Source organism: Stomoxys calcitrans, chromosome 4, assembly GCF_963082655.1.
Source record: "Stomoxys calcitrans chromosome 4, idStoCalc2.1, whole genome shotgun sequence".
Taxonomy (NCBI): domain Eukaryota; kingdom Metazoa; phylum Arthropoda; class Insecta; order Diptera; family Muscidae; genus Stomoxys; species Stomoxys calcitrans.
The window spans coordinates 81,270,373-81,294,453 of NC_081555.1; the positions used below are offsets into that span (position 1 = coordinate 81,270,373).

Below are 24,081 nucleotides of genomic sequence, written 5' to 3' on the forward strand. Positions count from 1 at the left end.
GGGCACCCCATTCTTTCTTCAAATTCGAACAATTCTTCTGTTACTGTAAAAGGCACCTCAATTTTTATACCCTGCACCACTACTGTGGTGTTGCACGTTTTCAAATTTGTCATATACATTTCTTATGTCTTAGAGACTACTGAATTTGGGAGAATTCGGTTCAGATTTGGTTATAGCTCCCAGGAGGCCACCGTGATGCAGAGGTTAGCATGTCCGACTATGATGCCGAACGCATGGGTTCAAAACATCAGAAAATTGTTCAGCGGTGGTTATCCCCTTACTAATGCTGGCTACATTTGTGAGGTATCCTGCTGTTTATGTTACAATGAACATAAACCCTGCATTTTCCCTACCTATGTGTCAACCCCTAATATTAATACACAAAACTCCCAAATACCAATAACTTGACGTTTAGTTAGATTTGCCAATCTAACTAAATGCATTTTGCTTTAAAACCATACTTGTCATAATTAGACTTCCGCAAAACTTGACAAGGCAACTGTCTTTTTTCGCTTGTAATCTTTGCACTGGTAAGATCCAACTTTGTAAATAAATCCAAAGTTTTGAATTCCATCCTCACTTGTTTGTTTTTACTCCATTGGTTTTCTTCCTATATAATACTTGGAAATACACTCTCCACTACTTCTTGCGGAGACCATAAAGTCTATCACCAACAACAATTCTTGGACTTTGTGATTGGCTCATGAGACGTTCCTATATCTCCTGCAGATCGATTCCAATTTTGTATACACAATCATTTTTGGTCCAGTCGAACCAGATACACAAACCTGCGTACATATTTGGAGGACTCTCTGGGATTTCAATTCCGCCGTTTCAACTCAACAGCATTGGAAGAAAACAGGTTGGTTAACTTTGCTTTTTTGTGTCCCTAGTCATTCATATAACAAGTGTGATAGAGTGAGTTTGGAAGTCCATGTGCTTAGTTAAGAAAGGGCGAAATACGTCACATGTGCTTTGGGAAATTATATTTATGTAGAAAGGAAAGGAATTATATCTATTTAAAAAGGCTGTGACTACAAAAGGAGAGAGAACGACGTGTTTTTTGAATGCACTGAATAAACTATAAGTCATTTCCGCCACGTGCCATCAAGAACAGATTAAGTCCACAAAACAGTGTTCACGGTAGAAGAATAGAAGGCTGGTTGAAAACTAATAGGTTAATGTCGAATTGCCTGGTGAGTTTCTTGTTTATAACAGTTCAGGACGGCAGAGACCTACTGAAATATGTAATTATTGTTTGCCGAAGCAATTAAAAGTGTGTAAATACGGTGGGCTTATTTTTCTACACGTGATGCCAGAGTTGTATTTTTAGTCAGTAGCCAATGCGAAAAACATTGTGCACTGTAATATGCAGCATATGTATGCATGAATGTTGTATTTTTTTGCAGCTTTTTATATGTTCCATGACTTTCTCCCCTCCCCCAAATCTTGATATCAATCCATTTGCTTGCATTTTTATTGTAATCGTTCTCATCCCGCCATCTCAGTAGTTTCTAAATTTCCTGTAGCAACAGCACACCAGCTCCCATCCTCCCCTCTACTCCTTTGTACTTAGCACCATACTCCCATCTCACCTACTCCCCGCTCCATATTAGACGTGCACTTCTATTTTATATTGGAATCAATTTCATTGTGTTTCATATTCTCGAGAGTAGGAGAAATAAGAGAATAACTCTCTTTGGATTTATCGTCCCAATTGATTTCTTTTGCTTGGCAGTGGTCTTGCTTCCACTCATTACTTCAGTAGAAACTATATGTCAGTGCGGACAACTCGTACCACAGGGGTACAATTGTTTGATGACACCACTTCTGATCGGTATTACTAGTGCAGGCACATATCACTGTGACATAGATTCCATACGATTGCTGCTTTATATCTTTTCTATAACATCTCTTTGTGACAATTGGTATTGCAATAGACGGGAATGCTATTTACTATTCGAGATGAGTACTTTCCGAAGTAATAGTTCCAACACAGGCTTGGAAGTCCCAACAATATCTTAATCCCATCACCGTTGTGAACTGCCGTGAGGTTGTTTGTAATCGGAGCTCTCATTCTCTTGAGTGGAATTTCAAGCCATACCTCAACCCACATACAGAGAGTCTTCGTTTTTGTTTTGTTTTTCACTGCGCCTTCATTCTCTCATCCATTTCGGGGTCATTGAACTTTGAATATAAATTTCTTGTATCAGCTGTCTTATGACGTCATGACTTTACATAGGCCTGGCGTGTATTCTACAGTGGTTCTTTGTCTAGAAATTCGTAGCGATATTATGAGCTGTTGATATACGTAAGTTCAATTTCCTCGGATGTCCAGATACCAGTATTTGTTTCACATTAAGTAAATGCTGATACTAAATTGAATTAAATTAAATGAAATTATTTGGGTTTTAGGAACTCATTTGGATCGAATTCTAGAAAGGTTTTTTTGGTTGTGGTACATATCGAAGTTTTGCATTTAGTTTCTTCGAAAAGGGTCTCATTGGGAGGTCTATGTTTTCAGACAGGATATTTTTGTCTCCCGGTCTCTAATAGATATTTTTCTATTGGGCTCTTGGGTCATATATATTACGATTCTTGTCCTTCTTTCTATGCTTTGATAGGAGGGTTTTTGCGGTACTCTAAATTCTTGACCCACCAGTCTAGCCCATATTAATCTCGCGCCCATATCACATCGGTCCTTATTGCCACCATGTCTTTGGATAGATTTATACGACTTTCAGATAGACTGGTCGAATTTGAGGCAAATTTGAATGATAAGCGGACCCAATTAACGTCTAGGTTTGTCATTGAGACCCATAAAGACGAAGTCAAAGATATCTGGGAAAGATTAAGGGCCTCATATGAAGAGTGCCTTTCCGACTTCGAAATTGAGGCTGTCGAGGAGGCTCAGACTGATGCTAAGACATCTAAAGGAAACGAAGATATCGCTTCCGAGATAGAGACCGTGAAGTTCAAATTTAGGAATGCTTTTGATACATACTGTCGCTGTGTTGCGCACTTAGGAGAATTGCTTCAGGAGATGCCCGCTCCTCGCACCGATCCCACTTCAATTCCAATTCAACAACCAGGTTTTAAGCTTCCACCCTGTGAGGTCCCAGTCTTCGGCGGTGATTATCCAGCTTGGCCTACCTTCCGAGATATGTTCACCGCTATATGTATTAAGAACCCAAGGCTCACCCCAGTTGAAAGATTGTTCCATCTCAATCAACGAACGAAAGGGGAGCCAAATGACATCGTAAAAAAGGTGCCTTTGACTAACGAGAACTTTTCTATTGCTTGGAAGAACCTGTGTGCCCGATACGAGAACAAAAGAGTCTTAGTGAATATCCAACTAAAGACTCTCTTCAATTTACCTTTGATTCAGACCGAAACGGGTACTGCCCTGAAGAATTTGCAAAGAGATATCAATGGTTGCATTTCTTTGTTGAAGCTCTATGCTATCGATGTTGAGAGTTGGGACCCTATTTTTGTCTTTATATGTTCTAATCGGCTCCCAGATGTTACTCTTACGCTCTGGGAGCAATCTCTTCTTGATAAGACGGTGATACCAAGATGGTCTGATTTTGATTTGTTTTTGACGAATCGTCACCGAACACTTGAATCTGTATCGGAGATCCGCAGAAAGGAGTCAGCTTGCTCCAGTCCAAGGCAAGTGTCCGATAAGTCCAATCCGAGAGATGGTAACAAAGCCATTAAGACGTTTCAGAATAAGGCGACACTGTCGAACTGTCGACTGTGCACAGGTGAAAGCCACGTGATTCGGAAATGTCCTAAATTTCTGGAGATGACTCAGAATCAGAGATTGAATGAGATAAAGAGAAACAATCTCTGCCTCAATTGCTTCTCTAAAGTGCACTCCGTGAAAAATTGCTCAAGCAAGTTTTCCTGTTACAAATGTGGCAAACGCCACAATACGCTACTTCATCGGGAACAAGATTATACAATTCCTACCCAATCCAACTCGAATATTGCTTCCAATCCTTCGCCATCTCCGAACAATACCAATGCAGTCCATATACAGTCCACTAACACCGGAGGTGGAATTATACAGAGCTGCTTTTCCAGCCAGTCTAAGGCCGTTCTTCTTGGCACAGCTTTGGTCACGGTGTGCCACAATGGTTTGCAGTACCTTGCTAGGGCTTTAGTGGATTCAGGATCCGAGGGCACCTTTGTTTCTGAGAAACTGTTCCATAACCTGAAACTCCCGTTCAAACGGGCCTGTGCTGAGATTTTAGGATTGAACAATACTACTTCCGCTTCCGTCCAAAGGGAATGTTCATTCGTATTAGGTTCGAGTAAAGATGAGAGTTTTCGATTCACTGTGGCGGCACTTGTCGTACCTCATTTGTCAGGGAGGCTTCCGTCAAGAACTATTGACCCTGAATCAATTTCCGACTTGCCAGATATTCCGTTGGCTGATCCTAGGTTCTATGAGAGCTCGAAGATTGATATTTTGATAGGAGGTGATATATTCCCCTTCATTATGCTTCCTGGCGTAAGGCATGGAATTTGCGGTTCATTATTGGCACAGGAAACAGTGTTTGGATGGATCCTTACAGGACCAGTTCCTGCGGAACCCAAACACATATCCAAGATTGTTTCCTATTTTTGCGAAATCTCCTTAAATGAGGAGATTTCACGTTTCTGGGAGGTGGAGGACCTTCCTCGAAAGACATTCCTATCCCCTGCCGATCAATTTTGCGAGGATTTGTACGTTGCAACGACTAAAAGGAACTGCGAAGGGAGGTATATAGTAACCCTTCCGTTCAGGGAAGAGTTCCAAAGGGAGACAGTTTTGGGTCCTTCCAGAAATAGTGCCTTGGCACAGTTTCATCGGAATGAAGCCCGGCTTATTCGAAATCCACACTTCAAGGCAGAGTATGACAAAGTCCTTTTAGATTACATTTCCTTAGGGCATATGACTGAGGTATTTCCCCGAGACGAATCTGATTGTTCCAGACATTATTATCTGCCACATCACGCCGTAGTGAAACCGGATAGTACGACTACGAAGGTCCGGGTAGTCTTCAATGCTTCTTCTCCTACATCTAGAGGTTCTAGTTTGAACGAGGTTTTACACGCTGGTCCTGTGCTGCAACAGGACCTCGTCGTGCTTATACTGCGGTGGAGATTTTATCGCTACGTCTTTAATGGAGACATAACGAAAATGTATAGACAGATTTTGGTCACTCCCGAGCAACGACCATATCAACGTATACTATTTCGGCAGAATCCTGATGGGCATATTCGAGAGTTCGAACTCAATACTGTGACCTTTGGGGTCAATTGCGCCCCTTTTTTTGGCAATTCGAACTATTAGGCAATTGGCAGACGATATACGTTCATTATACCCACTTGGGTCTGAAATCCTACGAAATTCCATGTATGTTGACGACGCTTTGGCGGGTGCCCACAGTATTCAGGACGCTATTGACTCCAGAATCCAGTTAATGAAGGCTTTGCAATCGGCGGGGTTCTCTATGAGAAAATGGACCTCTAATTCGAGAGAAATCCTCTCAGATCTTCCATCTGATCAGCTTCTTTATGAAGATTTCCTTGAGTTCGATAATCGCTCTACAACGAAGACGTTAGGGATACGTTGGAATGCATCATTGGATGCATTCTTCTTTACTGCAACGCCATTTCCTAGCAACTGCAGGTATACAAAGAGGGAAGTGCTTTCACAGATCTCCAGGCTTTTTGATCCGGCCGGCTGGCTTGCTCCATGTGTTGTGACGGCCAAACTGATAATGCAGAACATTTGGGCTGAAGGTACCAAATGGGATGACGAGATTTCTCCAGAGTCATTACCTAGATGGAAGTCGTTTCAGCACGCCTATCCCTCTATTAATAACATACAGGTTCCAAGATGGGTCGGTTTTAGTCCACAGTGTACCGTTCAGTTCCATGGTTTCAGTGACGCTTCGGAAAAGGCGTACGCTGCTGCTATCTATGTCCGTATAAGTGATGGCCAGTCCAATTTCGTCCATTTAGTTTCATGTAAAACTAAGGTGGCGCCACTGAAGTCTATCTCAATTCCTAGACTCGAGCTATGTGGGGCTACACTTTTATCAGAAATGCTGGATCATTTGATTCCAGAGCTACCGATTCAGAATTATACAATTTTCTGCTGGACCGATTCGACGATTGTTTTGTCGTGGCTGGCAAAACCTCCAAGTTGTTGGTCTACATTTGTAGCCAACAGAGTATCGAAGATCACTCAGGTCGTGAGCCCATCTAACTGGTATCATGTGAGGTCAGAGCACAATCCTGCTGACTTGGCAAGCCGCGGTGCCCACCCAGAGGAGATTGCGACCAACCAGATGTGGTGGCATGGTCCTCCATGGTTGAGTGACCCTGGGGAGAGCTGGCCAACTCTTGAAGATTATCCGAAGGACACGATTGAAATCGAAAGAAAGAGTGTGCAAGTGCATTTTTCCTACTTCAGCCAATTTGAAGATGTCCTCGAAAGATTTTCCTCATTTGCAAGGGCAGTCCGAGTTATGGCATATGTTTATCGTTTTTTCTACCGCACTCATCCAAATTTTAGGTCTAGTTTCAACCGAAAGGACAAGAACATATACACTTCCGAGGTTAAACTAGTTCGAAATCGACTTATTTTGATGACGCAGAAGGCCTTTTTCCCAAACGAATATCTAGCCCTATCTTCTAAGAAACAGATTCCTTCTGGAAGTTCCATTTTGAATTTGAATCCATTCCTTGATGTGGAGGGCATCATAAGAATAAGCGGTAGACTTGTCTCATCTCCAGCTTTGTCCTATGACGAGAAACACCCAATCATCCTTCCGTATAATTGTCAATACTCTCGGTTGTTGGTGAAATTCATTCATGAGATTTCGATTCACGGAGGTAATCAACTAGTCCTTAGGCTTATTCGTTCACAATTCTGGATTGTAAGAGCTAAGAACTTGATAAAGACTACGATCAATAAGTGTAAGCCATGCATTGTGTACAAGCACAGACTTCAGGAGCAAATAATGTCCGCATTGCCCCCCGAAAGATCCGAATTTTCTAGACCATTCACCCACACAGGGGTGGATTTTGCAGGACCCTTTGACATAAAGTATTATGCCGGCCGATCCTGCCGCATTACTAAAGGGTACGCTTGCTTGTTCGTATGCTTTTCTACGAAAGCAATTCACCTCGAAGGAACATCAGATCTATCCACTAATACGTTCCTAGCTGCATTTGACAGATTTGTTTCCAGAAGAGGTTGTCCTCTCCACATCCATTCTGATAACGGTACCAATTTCGTGGGTGCCTCGAAAGTTATTGCCAAGAATTTCTTCCTGACCACCCAGCAAGCTGTCGAGTCCAACTATGCCCATCAGAATATTTCATGGCATTTTATTCCACCTGGAGCCCCGCACATGGGGGGACTATGGGAAGCTGGGGTAAAAAGTTTCAAGTCCCACTTTCGTAAAATGGCTGGGAATTTCAAGCATACATTTGAAGAATTTCAAACATTACTCTCCAGAATCGAGGCTTGCTTAAACTCCCGCCCATTATGTCCTCTATCCGAAGATCCATCCATTCTTTCCGCACTTACTCCGGGTCATTTCTTGATAGGGGCTCCTATCTTAACGCCAATAGATCCAAATATTCAGGAATCTCCTAGGTCACTTATCAATAGATGGCAGCGTTTGAAAGTTATTCACCAACACTTTTGTACTCGTTGGAAAGAGGAGTACCTCAAAGAGTTACATAAACGAAATAAGTGGAAAAAGCCCTCCGAAAACTTAAGTGAGAATATGTTGGTCGTAGTAAAAGAAGAAAATATGCCACCTAACGCCTGGCGATTAGGAAGAGTCATAAAAGTTCATCCTGGCAATGATGGTCGCGTCCGTGTAGCCGACCTTTTAACAGAGAAAGGCGCTATTACAAGACCAATTACCAAACTCGTGGTTATAAACAGCGATCCATCTTCCTGATTCCCTTTTCGTTCACATGCCTATTTACTTTAAAAATATACAACATGACGACAACATAATCGATTATGATTTATCTTAGCTCAATATGCGTGACCATCCAAAACCAAATCACTCATCGACGAAAGGAAACCGATCATATGTGTGTAGAGTATGCAGACACCTCCATGCATTACGTAAGTGTAAGAGATTCCTAGAGATGAATACCACCAAGCGCCTCCAGGTTGTGGATATGTATGGGTACTGTAAGAACTGCCTAGCTCACACCCACTCTCAAGGGAGATGTTTTACCACAACTGGGTGTCGATACTGTCATCAAAAACACCATTCTTTACTCCATCTACATCCCAGGCTTCAGCAAGATAGTGAGGCACTGCATAGACATAGACAAAGCACAGAATCTACACATCAGAACCGTTCCTCGAGATCACGATCAAATAATCCAAATCCAATTCCACACAAGTCCAAACCGGAAATTAAATCTGCTTCTGGGTCCCAAGCTAAATCATCCACTGTATCCTTGTCGACAATCCTCAAACAAAATATAATTACTTTGCTACCCACAGCAATTGTCCAAATAAAATTCTCTAAGGAAATTATTAAAGTCCGATGTATTTTGGATTCCGGGTCTAAATACAGTCGTATATCTATGAAAATCGTCAATCAGCTACGGCTAAATACATATAGCCTTAATGAGGAAACCGCTTGTCCAATCACATTAACATCCGTATATGATCCCGATATAAATTTCGAAGTTACTCTCCGTGTAAGCAGCCGTATCTCCATCCATACGCCAGAAAGGTCATTGCCCAGTTCCTACAAAACAAACTTTAATAATGTTATGCTGGCCGATGCTAAATTCTACAGGTCTTCTCCTGTTGACATCATCTTGGGTGTAGACATTTACTCACGCGTTATTTGTGAGGGCATCTTAAGCCGGCCAGGTTTACCGACTGCACAAAACACTATTTTTGGGTGGGCTATCTATGGTAATTGCTCGATTTGAATACACTCTAGTCCGAAATATCCAAGACTCACTCTTAACCATTAAAGTCTTATTGCATTTTGAAACTAATGACACAAGGACATTTAGCAAAGTATTAACCACCTATTCTGAATATATAAACCTATTATTAATCTCATACCCCTATCAATCTATATATACTATTAGATTCTTAGTACATAATATTGTATATAACTAATGAAGAATTGAATTTGTATAAATGAATTAACTGAAGGCAAGTCTAAGTATGTCATGCATGTGGAGAAATTTTATTGCAGGATACTGCAAGAGGGGGCGGAATGTTTATGTTACAATGAACATAAACCCTGCATTTTCCCTACCTATGTGTCAACCCCTAATATTAATACACAAAACTCCCAAATACCAATAACTTGACGTTTAGTTAGATTTGCCAATCTAACTAAATGCATTTTGCTTTAAAACCATACTTGTCATAATTAGACTTCCGCAAAACTTGACAAGGCAACTGTCTTTTTTCGCTTGTAATCTTTGCACTGGTAAGATCCAACTTTGTAAATAAATCCAAAGTTTTGAATTCCATCCTCACTTGTTTGTTTTTACTCCATTGGTTTTCTTCCTATATAATACTTGGAAATACACTCTCCACTACTTCTTGCGGAGACCATAAAGTCTATCACCAACAACAATTCTTGGACTTTGTGATTGGCTCATGAGACGTTCCTATATCTCCTGCAGATCGATTCCAATTTTGTATACACAATCACCTGCCATGTTAATACTTCTCTACCAAGTGGTGTCGGTATGAGGCACGCCTTTCGGTTCGGTCCCTTTTCACTGAGCTTAAACTTTAATAGGACTGCACTCATTGAGATAAGAGAAGTGTCCCCTGCTCCTTAGTGGAAGGTTAGGTTCGGTTTTAGTGGCAGTCTGCCATCAGACTCACTTAGAAGTTTTCGTCCATTGTGATACCACAGGAACAAAAGAAGGAAGATTCCTTCTTGTTCCTACGTTGAACCATCCAGATCGCTTTAAAAAGCCCAACATCTTGCGAACGTTTACATCCGCTAAATCAGACAGGTTCCCAAAGAAATGAGAATCTAAAGTGGAACTCCTTCTAACTGCTAGTGCGGGACACACACACAGAAGGTGTTTTATAGTCTCTTTTTTCTCGATGTCCCTACAGATTCTGCAAAACTCGTTGCTGGCAACCTTCAGTCTGTCAGCATGTTTTCCGATTACACAGTGACCTGTCATGACGGGCACAATGATTGAGACGTTTTTTCTAGCCAATGACAGCAAAGCAGTAGGCCTCTTCAAGTATATATGCGGCCACATAGTTTTGGAATGCTCACAGCCCTCTATTTGTGGCTATCTATCATTCGTAGCCCTTCGCGCCTGGTCTTGGAAACCTAGCTTACATGTCGCTAGAGGCATACCCACCGATTCCAGTGTACCTGGAGTGTGTGGGGTAGTTCCTAGTCTCGCAAGCCCATCCGCTTTACAATTCCCTGGAATATCGCTGTGGCCCGGCACCCAGAACAGGTGAACTTTGAACTGCTCAGCCATCTCGTTGAGAAATCTGCGACAGTCGAGGGCGATTTTTGTGTTCAGAAATGTGTTCTCCAGGGATTTAATTGCTGCCTGGCTGTCTCCGAAGATATTTATGCCAATTGTCGTAATGACATTATATCTCAGCCATTCCACCACTTCCTTTATTGCAAGGATCTCCGCTTGATACACAGTGCAGTGATCGGGTAACCTCTTCTATATGACCAGTTCTAGATCTTTAAAGTACACCCCAAAGCCCACCTGGTCGTTTAGTTTGGAACCATCCATATAGATGTCTATGTAACTTCTGTTACCAGGGGTCCGTGGCCGCCACATGACCAATAAGAAAGCTCCCTTAACCCCATGGCAGTGGTCGCTGCAATTTAGGTAGCCAAAATGTCCAGAGGCATAAGATGTAGCATTAAATTCATAGCATCAGATGGTGTCGTCCTCAGTGCGGCTGGGATGCACAAAGAAGCCATCCTTTGGATCCGGTTAAGTACTGAGCAGTAGGCGGACTTTTGAAGCGCCGTCCACCAGACCACAATACCATTTAGCATAATAGGTCTGACAACTGCAGTATATACCCAATAAATGACACGCCGTCTAAATCCCCAACTTTTGCCACTGGTTTTTTTGCAGGTTTATAGGGCAAGAGTGGCCTTTCTTGCCTTTGCAAAATGTTGTATTTGAAGTTCAGTTTCCTGTGCAGCAAAACACCCACGTATTTTGCGCTTTCTGTAAATGGAACTTTCTCTCCACCCAACGAGACAGATTCCACTGTAGGCAACTTGTATATCCTGCTGAACAATAATACTTCTGTCTTGCACGGATATATACCCAGACCCCTTTCGGTAGTCCACTTTGCTGTTGCACGTAGAGCTTCCTGAAGTATATCTCTTGAGTGCTGGGAAACTTTCCCCTATCCGCATTTACGACGTCATCAGCATACGCGACCACTTTTACGCCTTTTTCTTACAGAGAAAATAATATATTGTTAATGGCTATATTTCAAAGTAGAGGAGACAGTACACCTCGTTGAGGTGTTCCACTGCTGTCCCATCTTCTGAGATCCACAGATCCCAAGCTCGCCGTAATGCATCTTTTAGTAACTAAGTTATTAATAATCTTTCTTACGGAAGAGTTGATGCCTAAAAACTGCAATTCCGTCATGATTGATGTAGGTTTTATTTACGAAAAGCACCTTCTATGCCAAGAAATGCTACCATTGCATATTCGTTGACAACGAGATAACCCTCTATGTAGTCGACTAGGTCGTGAAGGGCTATTTCAGTGGATTTGTTTTTACTATATGCATGCTGCTTGCGCGACAGGCGATCTCCAGGGATCTTTGCCCTAAGATATATCTCTATCAACCTCCCAGGGGTCTTCAGCATGAAGGATGACAGACAAATAGGACGAAAATCTTTCGTCTTCGTGTGGTAGGGTTTTCCTGCTTTCGGAATGAAAATGACCTTCGTGTCCCTCCATCCCAGAGGTACATATTACATTCTGATACAAGCAGAGTATATCTCCCTAAGCCAGAGAACCTGTCTATCAGACACAGCTTGTAATTCAACCAGGGTTAAATCTTCTTAAAATTTTGTTCAACGATTTCGTCTTTGACTCTTTTTAGTCGAAATTCTACACTAAAATTTTATTAAAATTTTAGTTTCGAGGATTTAGCCTGCATACCCAGTGTGGTGCAGGATATCAAAAGGTCGGCTTCGCCGGCCTGTAGCCCGTGCTTACTTGTTTTATTGATTACTTTTATTTCCATATAATTTTACGCACACAAACTGAAAATACTACACAATCAAAAATTTTTGTTTTGACCATTTGTTACGATGAGCCAACTACAAATGCTTAAATGATGTTCCTAAATTCTACTTCGAATCGATCGAAAAATTCTGTTTTGATAGAAAAAATTTCCGGCAAAAATTGAATCCAACTATTGTCTTATATAAAAATCAATTTGTGATTGTTTGTAGGTTTGTTTGTTTGTTTGCGTGTTTCTTATAGACTCAGAAACTGAACCGATATTCTTGAAATTTTCATAGATGATGCATAATGAACCCGTCGTGAAAATAGGGAACTAATTTTTTTTTTGATATCTAAATGGGGAGCGGAACCTCCCCCTTACCCTAATATTCAGGAACGCAAGATCTCGGAGATGGGTGGTGCGATGTAAGCAAACTTTTGTGTGCTCTCTTATAGTAACTTACAAACAAAAATTTGGTATCCAAATTTCGGATAGGGTATCTAGGGGGAACGCCACACCCCCAAAGCCTAAAAAAATATATATATACACCAATCACGTCAATATGGGACTCAAATGAAAGGTATTTGCGAGTAGAATATAAATCTGATATCCAATTGTCGGACCAAGTGTTTGGGGGACCACCCCAAGCCCCAAAACACCCCTAAATCGGACACATTTACCGACCATGGCAATGTGGGACTTAAATGAAAGGTATTTGCGAGTAGAATACGAATCTGAAATCCAAACGTGGGACCAAGTTTCTGGGTCCACCCCTTCCCCAAAACAACACCCAAACAGTATTTATTTACTGACCATGTCAATATGGGGCTTAAATAAAAGGTATTCGAGTGTAGAATACGAATCTGATATGCAGATGTGCCACCAAGTGTTTGGGGACCGCCCATCCCCGAGAACATCCCCCAAAGGGTACAAATTTACGACCACAACAATATGGGGATCAAATAAAAGGTCTTTGGAAGTAAAGAACAAATCTGATATCAGTATTCGGGAAATGTGTCTATGAGGCCACCCGACCCCCACAACACCGCCCAAATAGGAAGTATTGGGATGCCCAAAAAGTAAGTGCGGATTTTTCATATAGTCGGCGTTGACAAATTTTTTCACAGCTTGTGACTCTGTAATTGCATTTTTATACCCTCCACCATAAGATGGGGTGTATACTAATTTCGTCATTCTGTTTGTAACTACTCGAAATATTCGTCTGAGACCCCATAAAGTATATATATTCTTGATCGTCGTGACATTTTATGTCGATCTAGCCATGTCCGTCCGTCCGTCTGTCTGTCGAAAGCACGCTAACTTCCGAAAGAGTAAAGCTAGCCGCTTGAAATTTTGCACAAATACTTCTTATTAGCGAAGGTCGGTTGGTATTGTAAATGGGCCATATCGGTCCATGTTTTGATATAGCTGCCATATAAACCGATCTTGGGTCTTGACTTCTTGAGCCTATGGAGTGCGCAATTCTTATCCGATTGGAATGAAATTTCGCACGACGTGTTTTGTTATGATATCCAACAACTATTCCAAGAATGGTTCAAATCGGTGTATAACCTGATATAGCTGTCATATAAACCGATATTGGGTCTTGACTTCTTGAGCCTCTAGAGGGCGCAATTCTTATCCGATTTGAATGAATTTTGGCACGACATGTTTTGTTATGATATCCAACAACTGCGCCATGTATGGTTCAAATCGGTTCATAACCTGATATAGCTGCCATATAAACCGATCTGGGATATAGACTTCTTGAGCCTCTAAGGTCGCAATTCTTATCCGATTGGAATGAAATTTCGCACGACGTGTTTTGTTATGATATCCAACAACTATGCCAAAAATGGTTCAAATCGGTGTATAACCTGATATAGCTGTCATATAAACCGATATTGGGTCTTGACTTCTTGAGCCTCTAGAGGGCGCAATTCTTATCCGATTTGAATGAATTTTGGCACGACATGTTTTGTTATGATATCCAACAACTGTGCCATGTATGGTTCAAATCGGTTCATAACCTGATATAGCTGCCATATAAACCGATCTGGGATATAGACTTCTTGAGCCTCTAAGGTCGCAATTCTTATCCGATTTGCCTGAAATTTTGTACGACGGATTCTCTCATGACCACCAACATACGTATTTATTATGGTCTGAATCGGTCTATAACCCGATACAGCTTCCATATAAATCGATCTCTCTATTTAACTTCTTGAGCCCCCAAAAGGCGCAATTCTTATTCGAATTGGCTGACATTTTACACAGGCCTCCAACATATAATTTAATTGTGGTCCAAACCGGACCATATCTTGATTTCGCTCTAATAGTAGAGGAAATCTTTTCTTATATCCTTTTTTCCCAAAGAAGAGATGCCCGGAAAATAACTCGACAAATGCGATCCATGGTGGAGGGTATATAAGATTCGGCCCGGCCGAACTTAGCACGCTTTTACTTGTTTCTTCTGTCAGTTATCAACTGTTACTTTTAGCTTGCTTTAGAAAAAAGTGTAAAAAAAGTATATTTGATTAAAGTTCACTCTAAGATTTATTAAAAATGCATTTACTTTCTTTTAAAAAATCCGCAATTACTTTTTGGGCAACCCAATATTTGCTGACCATTGCAATATGGGGCTCAAATAAGAAGTTTTTTAGAGTAGAACACGAATCTGATATATATTTTCAAAGCCAAGTCACTGAATGGCCGCCCCATCGCCCAAAACTCCTCTCAAACCCATCATGTTTGTCGACTATGAAAAAATGGGGCTCAAATGAAATGTATTTAGGAATAGACCACGTATCTGATATCAACATTAAAGACCAACTGTCTAAGAGACGTCCCATTACCATAACAACCCCCAAATAGGACGTATTTGCTCACCAAGACAATTAGGGTCTTCAAGACAGTGGAGCTCGATATTCATAGTTTTTTAGGGCCCATACCTCATACCGGACATAATAGCTGGCTTTTGCATTAAGGGATTTAAATGAATGGCATTTGAGATTAAAAACGGATTTGATATCCAATTTAGAGGCCAATGCCAATATGGGGTTCAAATAAATCATATATAGGTATATGAGAATAGAGCACGTTGCTGATATAGAGTTTGGGAGTAGAGCACGAAATTCGTAACCACTTTCAGGACCATGTTTCTGGGGGTCCACATCACCCCCTTAACCCACCAACCACCACTCTGGGGTCCTTCCCAGTATCCATATGGAAGTCTTTTAAGAATGAGGTGCATCTAACATCCAAACTTAAATGACCTTAAACCTTCTGAGCGAATTCAGAAACCAATATAGATCATATGGGATTCAGATAAGGCATATATAGTGTTATACTGTTGCTTGAGCGATATACATATACTATTTTCGTAGCATGGTATTTCATTAAAAGCTCTTTTATTGCCAAAAATAAATATTCAAAGGAAAATATTTTTCTATATATAGTAAAAAAAGGCGCAGCGGAGCGGGCCCGGTCCAGCTAGTTGGTAATAAAATTCAATAATTTGCAAGCGTTGGTTTACAAATGAAGAACAACGATTCTTGGTTAAATTATAGAACAAACTGAAGATGTTTGACAGTAAAACAAAACACGAAATACCCTTTCTAAACGTATAACGTACAACTTTTTTCAATTTTCTACAATTTGCAAATTTTTGAACGAATTTAAATAAAATCAGACAAAATAACTACTACCATTATATTCATTTCAGACAAGGAGACAGCCTATCGTGTGCTCTCTTTAATATCCTGCTGACGAAGATTATACTAGATGCAGATGTGAATAGATATGGCACATTAGTCTCAAGAGAACACATGCTATTCGCCTATGCCGACGACATCGACATCATAGGTCGGTCACCGGAAGTAGTAACTGCTGTCTTTGAAAGAATCGAAAGAGAGTCCGTGAAAATGGGTCTGGCAGTAAATGGGGATAAGACGAAATTAATGGTTTCAACTCCCAAAAAGCCTTGCACAACCGAGCAGATGACGAAAATGGAGAAAGTTGGGAACCACAACTTTGAGAGTCAGTAACTTTATCTACCTCGGCAGCGCCGTAACCGAAACGAATGACACCAGCTTTGAGATTAAGCGAAGAATAATACTGGCAAACAGATGCTACTTTGGACCAAGTAAACGTTTAGAAACAAGGCCATCTTTCGACAGACGAAGACTACACTTTACAAGACACTGATACTACCCGTGCTGTTATATGGTTCTGAAAACAGATGAGGCAGTGCTTGGAGTATTTGAGAGAAAGATTTTTCGTAAAACATATGGACGAGTTTGCGTTAACGGAGAATATAGGCGACGTATAAACCACGAGCTGTATGAGCTGCATGACGACGATAGCATAGTTACACGCATCAAAATGCAACGGCTTCGTTGGCTAGGTCATGTTGTCAGAATGGATGAAGAAGCTCCATCAAAGAAGTCTTTTGAAGGCAAACACTGTGGTACACGCAAACCGGGAAGACCTAAAGCCCGATGGAAAGATCAAGTTGTGGGAGACACCTCGAAACTTGGTGTCAGAAATTTTAGAATGAGCGCCGAAGATCGAGGCGCTTGGAACGCTATTCTACGTTCGGCTAGTGGAACAAATATTCTGTCATAGCCAATTCAAGTAAGTATTATATTTATGCTTTTAAACAAAACATTAACGACTAAAATTGGAAAATTGTATTATTTGTATATAGCAAGTGCCTCAATTGTTGTTGAGAAGTTCTATAATTTTATATGGATTCATTCTAAAGTTTACAATTTTTTATTTTATATCATCAGACTGAGTTTGCTCATATCAACAGACTTATTCCTCTAGATGCACCGAAAGAGAAAGAACGCAAGAACATTATTTTGGAATGTTTTAAGGTTTTTTTTTTTGGAATGCAAAAAATTATTCAGAATTTAAAAAACAAACAATGATGAACTCCGAGAAACATTTATGTTTACAATATATAAATAATACACTTATGCAAATATATATATATATATTTTTTTGTTGATATTTGAATTCTTCGGATAAGTGTTTGTGTTGACCAACGTCAAAATACAAAGCATTTAGCAGGAAGAGCGTTAAGTTTGTTGTCTTCATAGAATATTGGTCATCAAACAAAATTTTACTGGAATTTTGTGTTTAGAATAAATGTGCTTAAAATGTTTTTCTTTAAACAAAAAAACAGTGGGCGGGCTCGGGCCCTATAGCCGGCATAGGTAAAATTGCAAATTTTGCCTATGAGCATTCCACCAAGGAACAGGGACAAACGTAGCACATATCAATGAGTGCAGTCCGATTTAAGTTTAATCTCAATGACAAGGAGCTTCCTTTTATAGCCGAGTCCGAACCTCGTGCCGCACTTCTTTGGAGAGAAGTTTTACATGCCATAGTACCTCACAAATGTTGCCAGCATTAGGAGGGGAAAAACCACCGCTGATATTTTTTTTCTGATGGTCTCGCCAGGATTCGAACCCAGGCGTTCAGCGTCATAGGCGGACATGCTAACCTCTGCGCTACGTGGGCTTCCGGCATAGGTTCTATGTGTAAAATATAGTACTTGGATTCGGTGGAGTAGAGTATTATATAGTTGGCTCCGCAAAACTTTTGCCTTTCCTTACTGGTTTAATATTTTATTTCCGCAACCCATTGTGCATTGTCCCCACGTATGCCGTAATGGACTTTTACTGCGTAAAAGCTGCCCGCACAGTGTAATTTTGTGTCCGCAACACATCACCAGTTTAAGATCTAACTTCAACTGGCGGCCATAAAAACTACCACAAAATAGTTCCTTCAAGATTTCTTGTTCGATTTTCAATAATTTGTGTACCGAATATAATGAGCTGTTTGTCATAAATGAAAACCTCAATGATTTGATGCCGCCTGCCTCGCCAGTGTAGCATCGTGATGTACCGAAATTACAATGTAAGAAATGGGCAACGTGGTAACACTGCAAGTGCAGCTGAAAGAAAAAAGAATATCCTTAGGAAAATATTCGATTCTAATTTTAACGAATTACACTACGTGGACACAGAAAAATGTGTGTCCAATGTGGAAAATGTGAGTGATCGCGCGATTACAGACTAGACTATCCTAAGGTGTTAAGCATTTGAAATAAGGATGGCTTATCATATACGTTCGAATTAAGACAGTGAATTTTGAACATAGAAGTTACGTAGTATTTGAATGTGCTGGTATAAAAAATTACACAGCGGTAGAAATGCCAATTCAAGTTTAAAAAAATCCTGTGTTTTTTGCAGGTTTTATCGTACAAAAATAGATAGAATTTATTTTTAAATCCCTATTAAACCCGATTTCATGGCTGAATAATCGATAAAAGTACCAAAATATGCAACTGTTTTCAAAAATAGTATATGATGTGTGTGATATGCACATTCATGTATGCTTGCGTATGTCAAATTAATCCCCAAATACGCAGTGTAAACGGACAGGATTTGTTCTTGGATTCAGTTAAACCCAGATCAGTTAATCAAGATCATTAAAATTTCAATGTAAATGTGCTATAAGATTACTCATTGCGTGAATAGGTGGAGTTTTTTTTACACTTGACAAATCATTCTGATAACTGCTGGTTGGTGGAGAATTTGAACTCTGACCATGGTCCTGTTGTTAAAGCGAAATCTCCACCATTGTAAACCTGCATTAGAGGCTCTAAAGGTCCTCCGTGAACTTAATTCCAGCTCTTAAACTACTTCATTGAAGATCTTAAACGGGGAATGGAAAAGATAGAACCTGCGTTCATACAAAGAGAAGTCTAAACATTTATCTTCTTCCGTCGCTAAACACTGACCGCAAGACTGGCAGACTTTTCTCCATATTGCGCACAATTCAGAGAATCCACCGTCAAACATAACGTACCTGGTGTAAATTGCTTTCGTAAGGAAAGGGCTTATTTGTGGGTAGTGATGGTAATGCCATCAGCAGAGTGACATTAATGAAAGGTGTAAGCTTAAACAAGTAAGATCGTGGTAAGTTCGGCAAGGTCGGATCTTATATACCCTCCACCATAGATAGTATTTGTCAAGTTTTGTTTGACGGTATCTCTTTTAATTGCTGTGCTATTGGAGCTATTTCAGGTTATGGACCGATTCGGGCCATACTTGTGTGGATGTTGAAGACCATAATAGTCCCTGTGCAAATTTTCAGATAAATCGGACAAGAACCTCTAGGGGCGACCTCTAGGGGCACAAGAAGTGCAATCGGGAGATCGGTTGATATGAGGTTTACATCAGGTTTAAGACCAATTCAGACCACACTTGACACGTATGTTTGAGGTCATAGGAGAGTTAACTGTGGAAAACTTTGGCCAAACCGGATAAGAATTACGCCCTCTAGAGGCTCAAGAAGTATAATGGGAAGATCGGTTTATGTGGGAGATATATGAGGTTTTGCGCCGATTCGGACCATACTTGGCACACTTGACGCATGTCATACAACAACATTTCATCCAACCATTTCGTCGTTTACTTAACATCTCGTAGAATTTCCATAGCCATTGCCATCTCTGTAAAGTGCCTAAAGAAGAAATTATTTTTATATTGAAACAAATCGTAATGTATACCAACCTTGTCATTTCGTTTATAATATCTAGAAGTATTGATCCACTTGAACGGATGTATATAAGAAGTTGTGTATCTGTTGGCCATTATTAAGATGCCTCATATGCAAATTTTGCCCATGAACATTTCACTAAGGAACAGGGTCAAACTTCTCACAAGATGCCTAATATATATATGGACAACATTTTTCGATACCTGAAGAAGCTGCTGATGCGTTCTGAATACATTTTTGAAGATACCTCAAAAGTGCTTCGATAATTGGTACAAACGCATGCAAAAGTGTACAGATCTAAATAGGGAATATTTTGAAAAGCAATAAAGCGATTTTCGATGATTAATATTTGTTATTGTTCTCTAAAAGCCTTATTCAATTTATACCACATTCTCCATTTTCAGGTGCGATACTTTACTTTAATTGGCCATGACAGAACATTTGTTCCTATAGCCGAACGTAGAATAGCGTTCCAAGCACCTCAATCTTCTGCGCTCATTTTATAATCTCTTACACCAAGTTTCGAGGTGTCTCCCACCACTTGACCTTTCCATCGGGCTTTTGATTGCACCGGTTTGCGTGTACCACCGTGTTTGCCTTCAAAAGACTTCTTTGCTGAGGCCTCTTCGTCAATTCTGACAACATGACCTAGCCAACGCAGCCGTTGTATTTTGATACGTGTAACTATGCTATCCTCGTCATACAGCTCGTGGTTCATACGCAAACTGGTCCATATATTTTACGAAAAATTTTTCTCTCAAATACTCCAAGCACTCAGAACCATAGAACAACATGGGTAGTATCAGTGTCTTGTATAGTGTAATCTTCGTCTGTCGAGAGGTATTATTATTCTTCGCTTTATCTCAAAACTGGTGGAAATTATTTTTTCGATTTTTCTGTTTTGCATTCTTCCAATTTATGCTATCAATTTATTTTATTTAAAAATTATTGAGTTTTATAAAGCGGTAAAAATGTTTTTCACTTTCTAGATGTTTTTTATTTTTTTTGACAAATTAGTTTTTGTCTACCACGCTAATAGTTGTCATCTCCAGCATAAGGATCGATTCGTACCACGCATCCAACATCAGAGGCGCATATGCTAACCCTCTGAATTTAGATGTGAATGAAAGAAATGAGCTATTTATAGAATATATTAATAGTTCCATTTTGCCGATTTGTAATAAAGGAAATAGACCAAACTTGATTACCAGGAACGGCCAGGAGGAACGTTACATTAACTTCAGACATATTAGAAATACTGCGGAAGTTGTTCACCGCTCAAGAGCAGAAAGACGGATTGGAAGAAGATTCGGCAGGCGTTCTACAGCACTGTCCCTTGTAGGCCTGAGAAGAAACTGACAAGTATAGAGGACACTTACCTAATTGCCAAGCGGATATCGAACACCCGGAAAGGCTCGCTTAAGTCTCCATTTTTAAGAAACAAAACAAAGAGAAATCCGCATCACCAGAACTAGTTGGTCTTAGAAAGGGATTCAGAAACTCTTCAATTCGCGGAATGCCACAAAGGCACTACAGGACTATTTATAAGGTTAAACCGGCATAAGGTTAAAAAGATAACAAGGGGAGATAATAGAGGTTAATATAAAAATCTTGGATGGAATTCTACAGCTCCGTGAAAGATATATTCGATAAATCTAGGCTACGGAAGATCCTCCATATCCTCTACACCTATTACGGTAGGGTACATTAAAGAATCAGACAACGTAAAGGCATTGTGTAGAACTACTTGTGAATGTAACAACGAACAACGTTGCTCCGGAAGAGGTAGTGCCTGACATCGCTACATTGGGTGTTTTTAGGAAATTGTGTATAAGTTAGAAATTACTTGGGCGATCAAAAGTTGGACTACTTTGAATCGCCGGCGCCTGATAAAGTGCCACCGGTCGACGTGTATGACTGGTTGCTTGACATATGGAGTTATTTTTTGCTAGCATCCACGTGTTATACGTTGAATTCCGTATTTTTTGCCAAAACGTGTACTTGCTCATGTTATACAAATCAAATCAAATTTAGGAAATATAACGAACTATTTTTTTGAGAATCTTTATTCACTTTGAAGAAATACACAATAACTAAAATAAATTAATAAGTAAGGAAAGGCAAAAGTCGGGCGGTGCCGACTTTATAATACCCTTCAAAATGTTCAATATGTAATAACTACGGTTGACAAATAACAACAAATTATGCAAAATCTGATGAACAAATACATGGGAGCTATATCTGAACCGATTTCGACCAAACTTAATGGATATTGTGGAATTTGTCGAGGAAACCGTTGTACAAAATTTTGTGAAGATTGGTCAATAAATTCGCTTGTAGTAGGTCTCGGAGTGAAAATCGGGCGATATATATATATATCTGAACAGATTTCTATGAAATTCGCCAGATCATCAAGAGTCATAAGAAAATCCTTCCTGTCGAATTTCGAGAGAATCGATTGACAAATGACCATTTTATTGCTGTATTACTCCAAATCGGACGAAAATATATATGTGAGCTATGTCCAAATTTGAACCGATTTTTATCAAATTCACCAGTAATATTGAGAGTCAGAAGAAAGTCCTTCCCAACAAATTTCAAGAGAATCAGTTGACAAATGATCATTTTACTGCTGTATTACTGCAAATCGGGCAAACATATATATAGGAGCTATATCCAAATCTGAACCGATTTCTATGAAACTCACCAGTAATATCGAGAGTCATAAGAAAATCCTTCTCGCCGAATTTCAAGAGAATCGGTTGACAAATGACCATTTTATTGCTGTATTATTCCAAATCGGACGATAATATATATGGGAGCTATATCCAAATTTGAACCGATTTTTATCAAATTCACCAGTAATATTGAGAGTCAGAAGAAGAATCGGTCATGAAATGACCATTTTACTGCTGTATTACTGCAAATCGGACAAACATATATATGGCAGCTATATCCAAATCTGAACCGATTTCTATGAAATTCACCAGTAATATTGAGGGTCATAAGAAAATCCTTCCCAACAAATATCAAGAGAATGGGTCATGAAATGACCATTTTACTGCTGTATTACTGCAAATCGGACAAACATATATATGGCAGCTATATCCAAATCTGAACCGATTTCTATGAAAAAGAAAATCCTTCCTGCCAAATTTCTAGAGAATCGGTTGACAAATGACCATTTTATTGCTGTATTACTCCAAATCGGACAAAAATATATGTGAGAGTCATAAGAAAATCCTTCCTGCAAAATTTCGATTGAATCGGTTAATAAATGACTATTTTATTGCATTATTACTGCAAATCGGACGAACATATATATGGAAGCTATATCCAAATCTGAACCGATTTTTTTTCAATTTCAATAGGCTTCGTCTCTAGGCCGAAAAACATGCCCATACCAAATTTGAAGACAATCGGATGAAAATTGCGACATGTAGTGTTTACATAAATTAACATGGACAGACAGACGGACATAGCTAAATCGAATCAGAAAGTGATTCTGAGTCGATCCGTATACTTATCAATGGGTCTATCTATCTTCCTTTTAGGTGTTACAATCTAATTCACTAAGTTATAGTACCCTCTACCACAGTAGTGGTGTAGGGTATAAAAAATATTAAATTATTTAGTTAATACTTTTCTTATTGAATATGATTTTGGTTTAGTAAAATTCTTCCTACATCGTAGTTTATGAACATTTCGCCACTAATTAAAATAAGTAACATTTTCCAGAAATTGAAAACAAAATTAAAATTAAGATTGACTAACTTAATTGAAATATGTTTTTCCATTTATTTTATGGGGGTTAATTTTTCTGCGTGTACATGAGCCATTTCTCAAATATAGGCTGACAGGTGCCCAAGTGAAACCAAAATATTTGACATTTAAAGCACATAGACCATCTTTGTTGGTCTATATTCACACAACGACCAGACAGTATGTATGTGAGTTTCGTTTATAAATAACTAATTTGTGCCAGTCTGTGAATTTGAAATTAATATCCCTTTTGTGGAGATATTTCAAAAGTTTTTTTTTACTCTTTACGGCATGATTTCAAGAAAATCTCAAACCAGGCTCTTTTGCAGCTCTGCCAAAATTCATTCTTTGTCCATGCAGTAAACTTTTGGAGCCATCCCTTTTATAATTTCAAATTAATATTTTCTACTGAGTTTGTTTCCCATAATATTTCATTTTATGGCAAAAAGTTACAATGACTTAAAAAAAAGGAGAGA

General features: G+C 39.6%; 1 protein-coding gene across 1 annotated transcript; it reads left to right on the forward strand.

Annotated features, from left to right (window-relative positions):
• Positions 1-787: 787 nt before the first annotated feature.
• LOC131997130 (uncharacterized) lies at positions 788-9,439 on the forward strand. The gene is made up of 2 exons (XM_059367520.1): positions 788-862; positions 8,056-9,439. Exon 2 carries the CDS (start codon positions 8,062-8,064, stop codon positions 8,977-8,979), a length of 918 nt encoding a protein of 305 aa, XP_059223503.1. The 5' UTR covers positions 788-862; positions 8,056-8,061; the 3' UTR covers positions 8,980-9,439.
• The last annotated feature ends 14,642 nt before the right edge of the window (positions 9,440-24,081 follow it).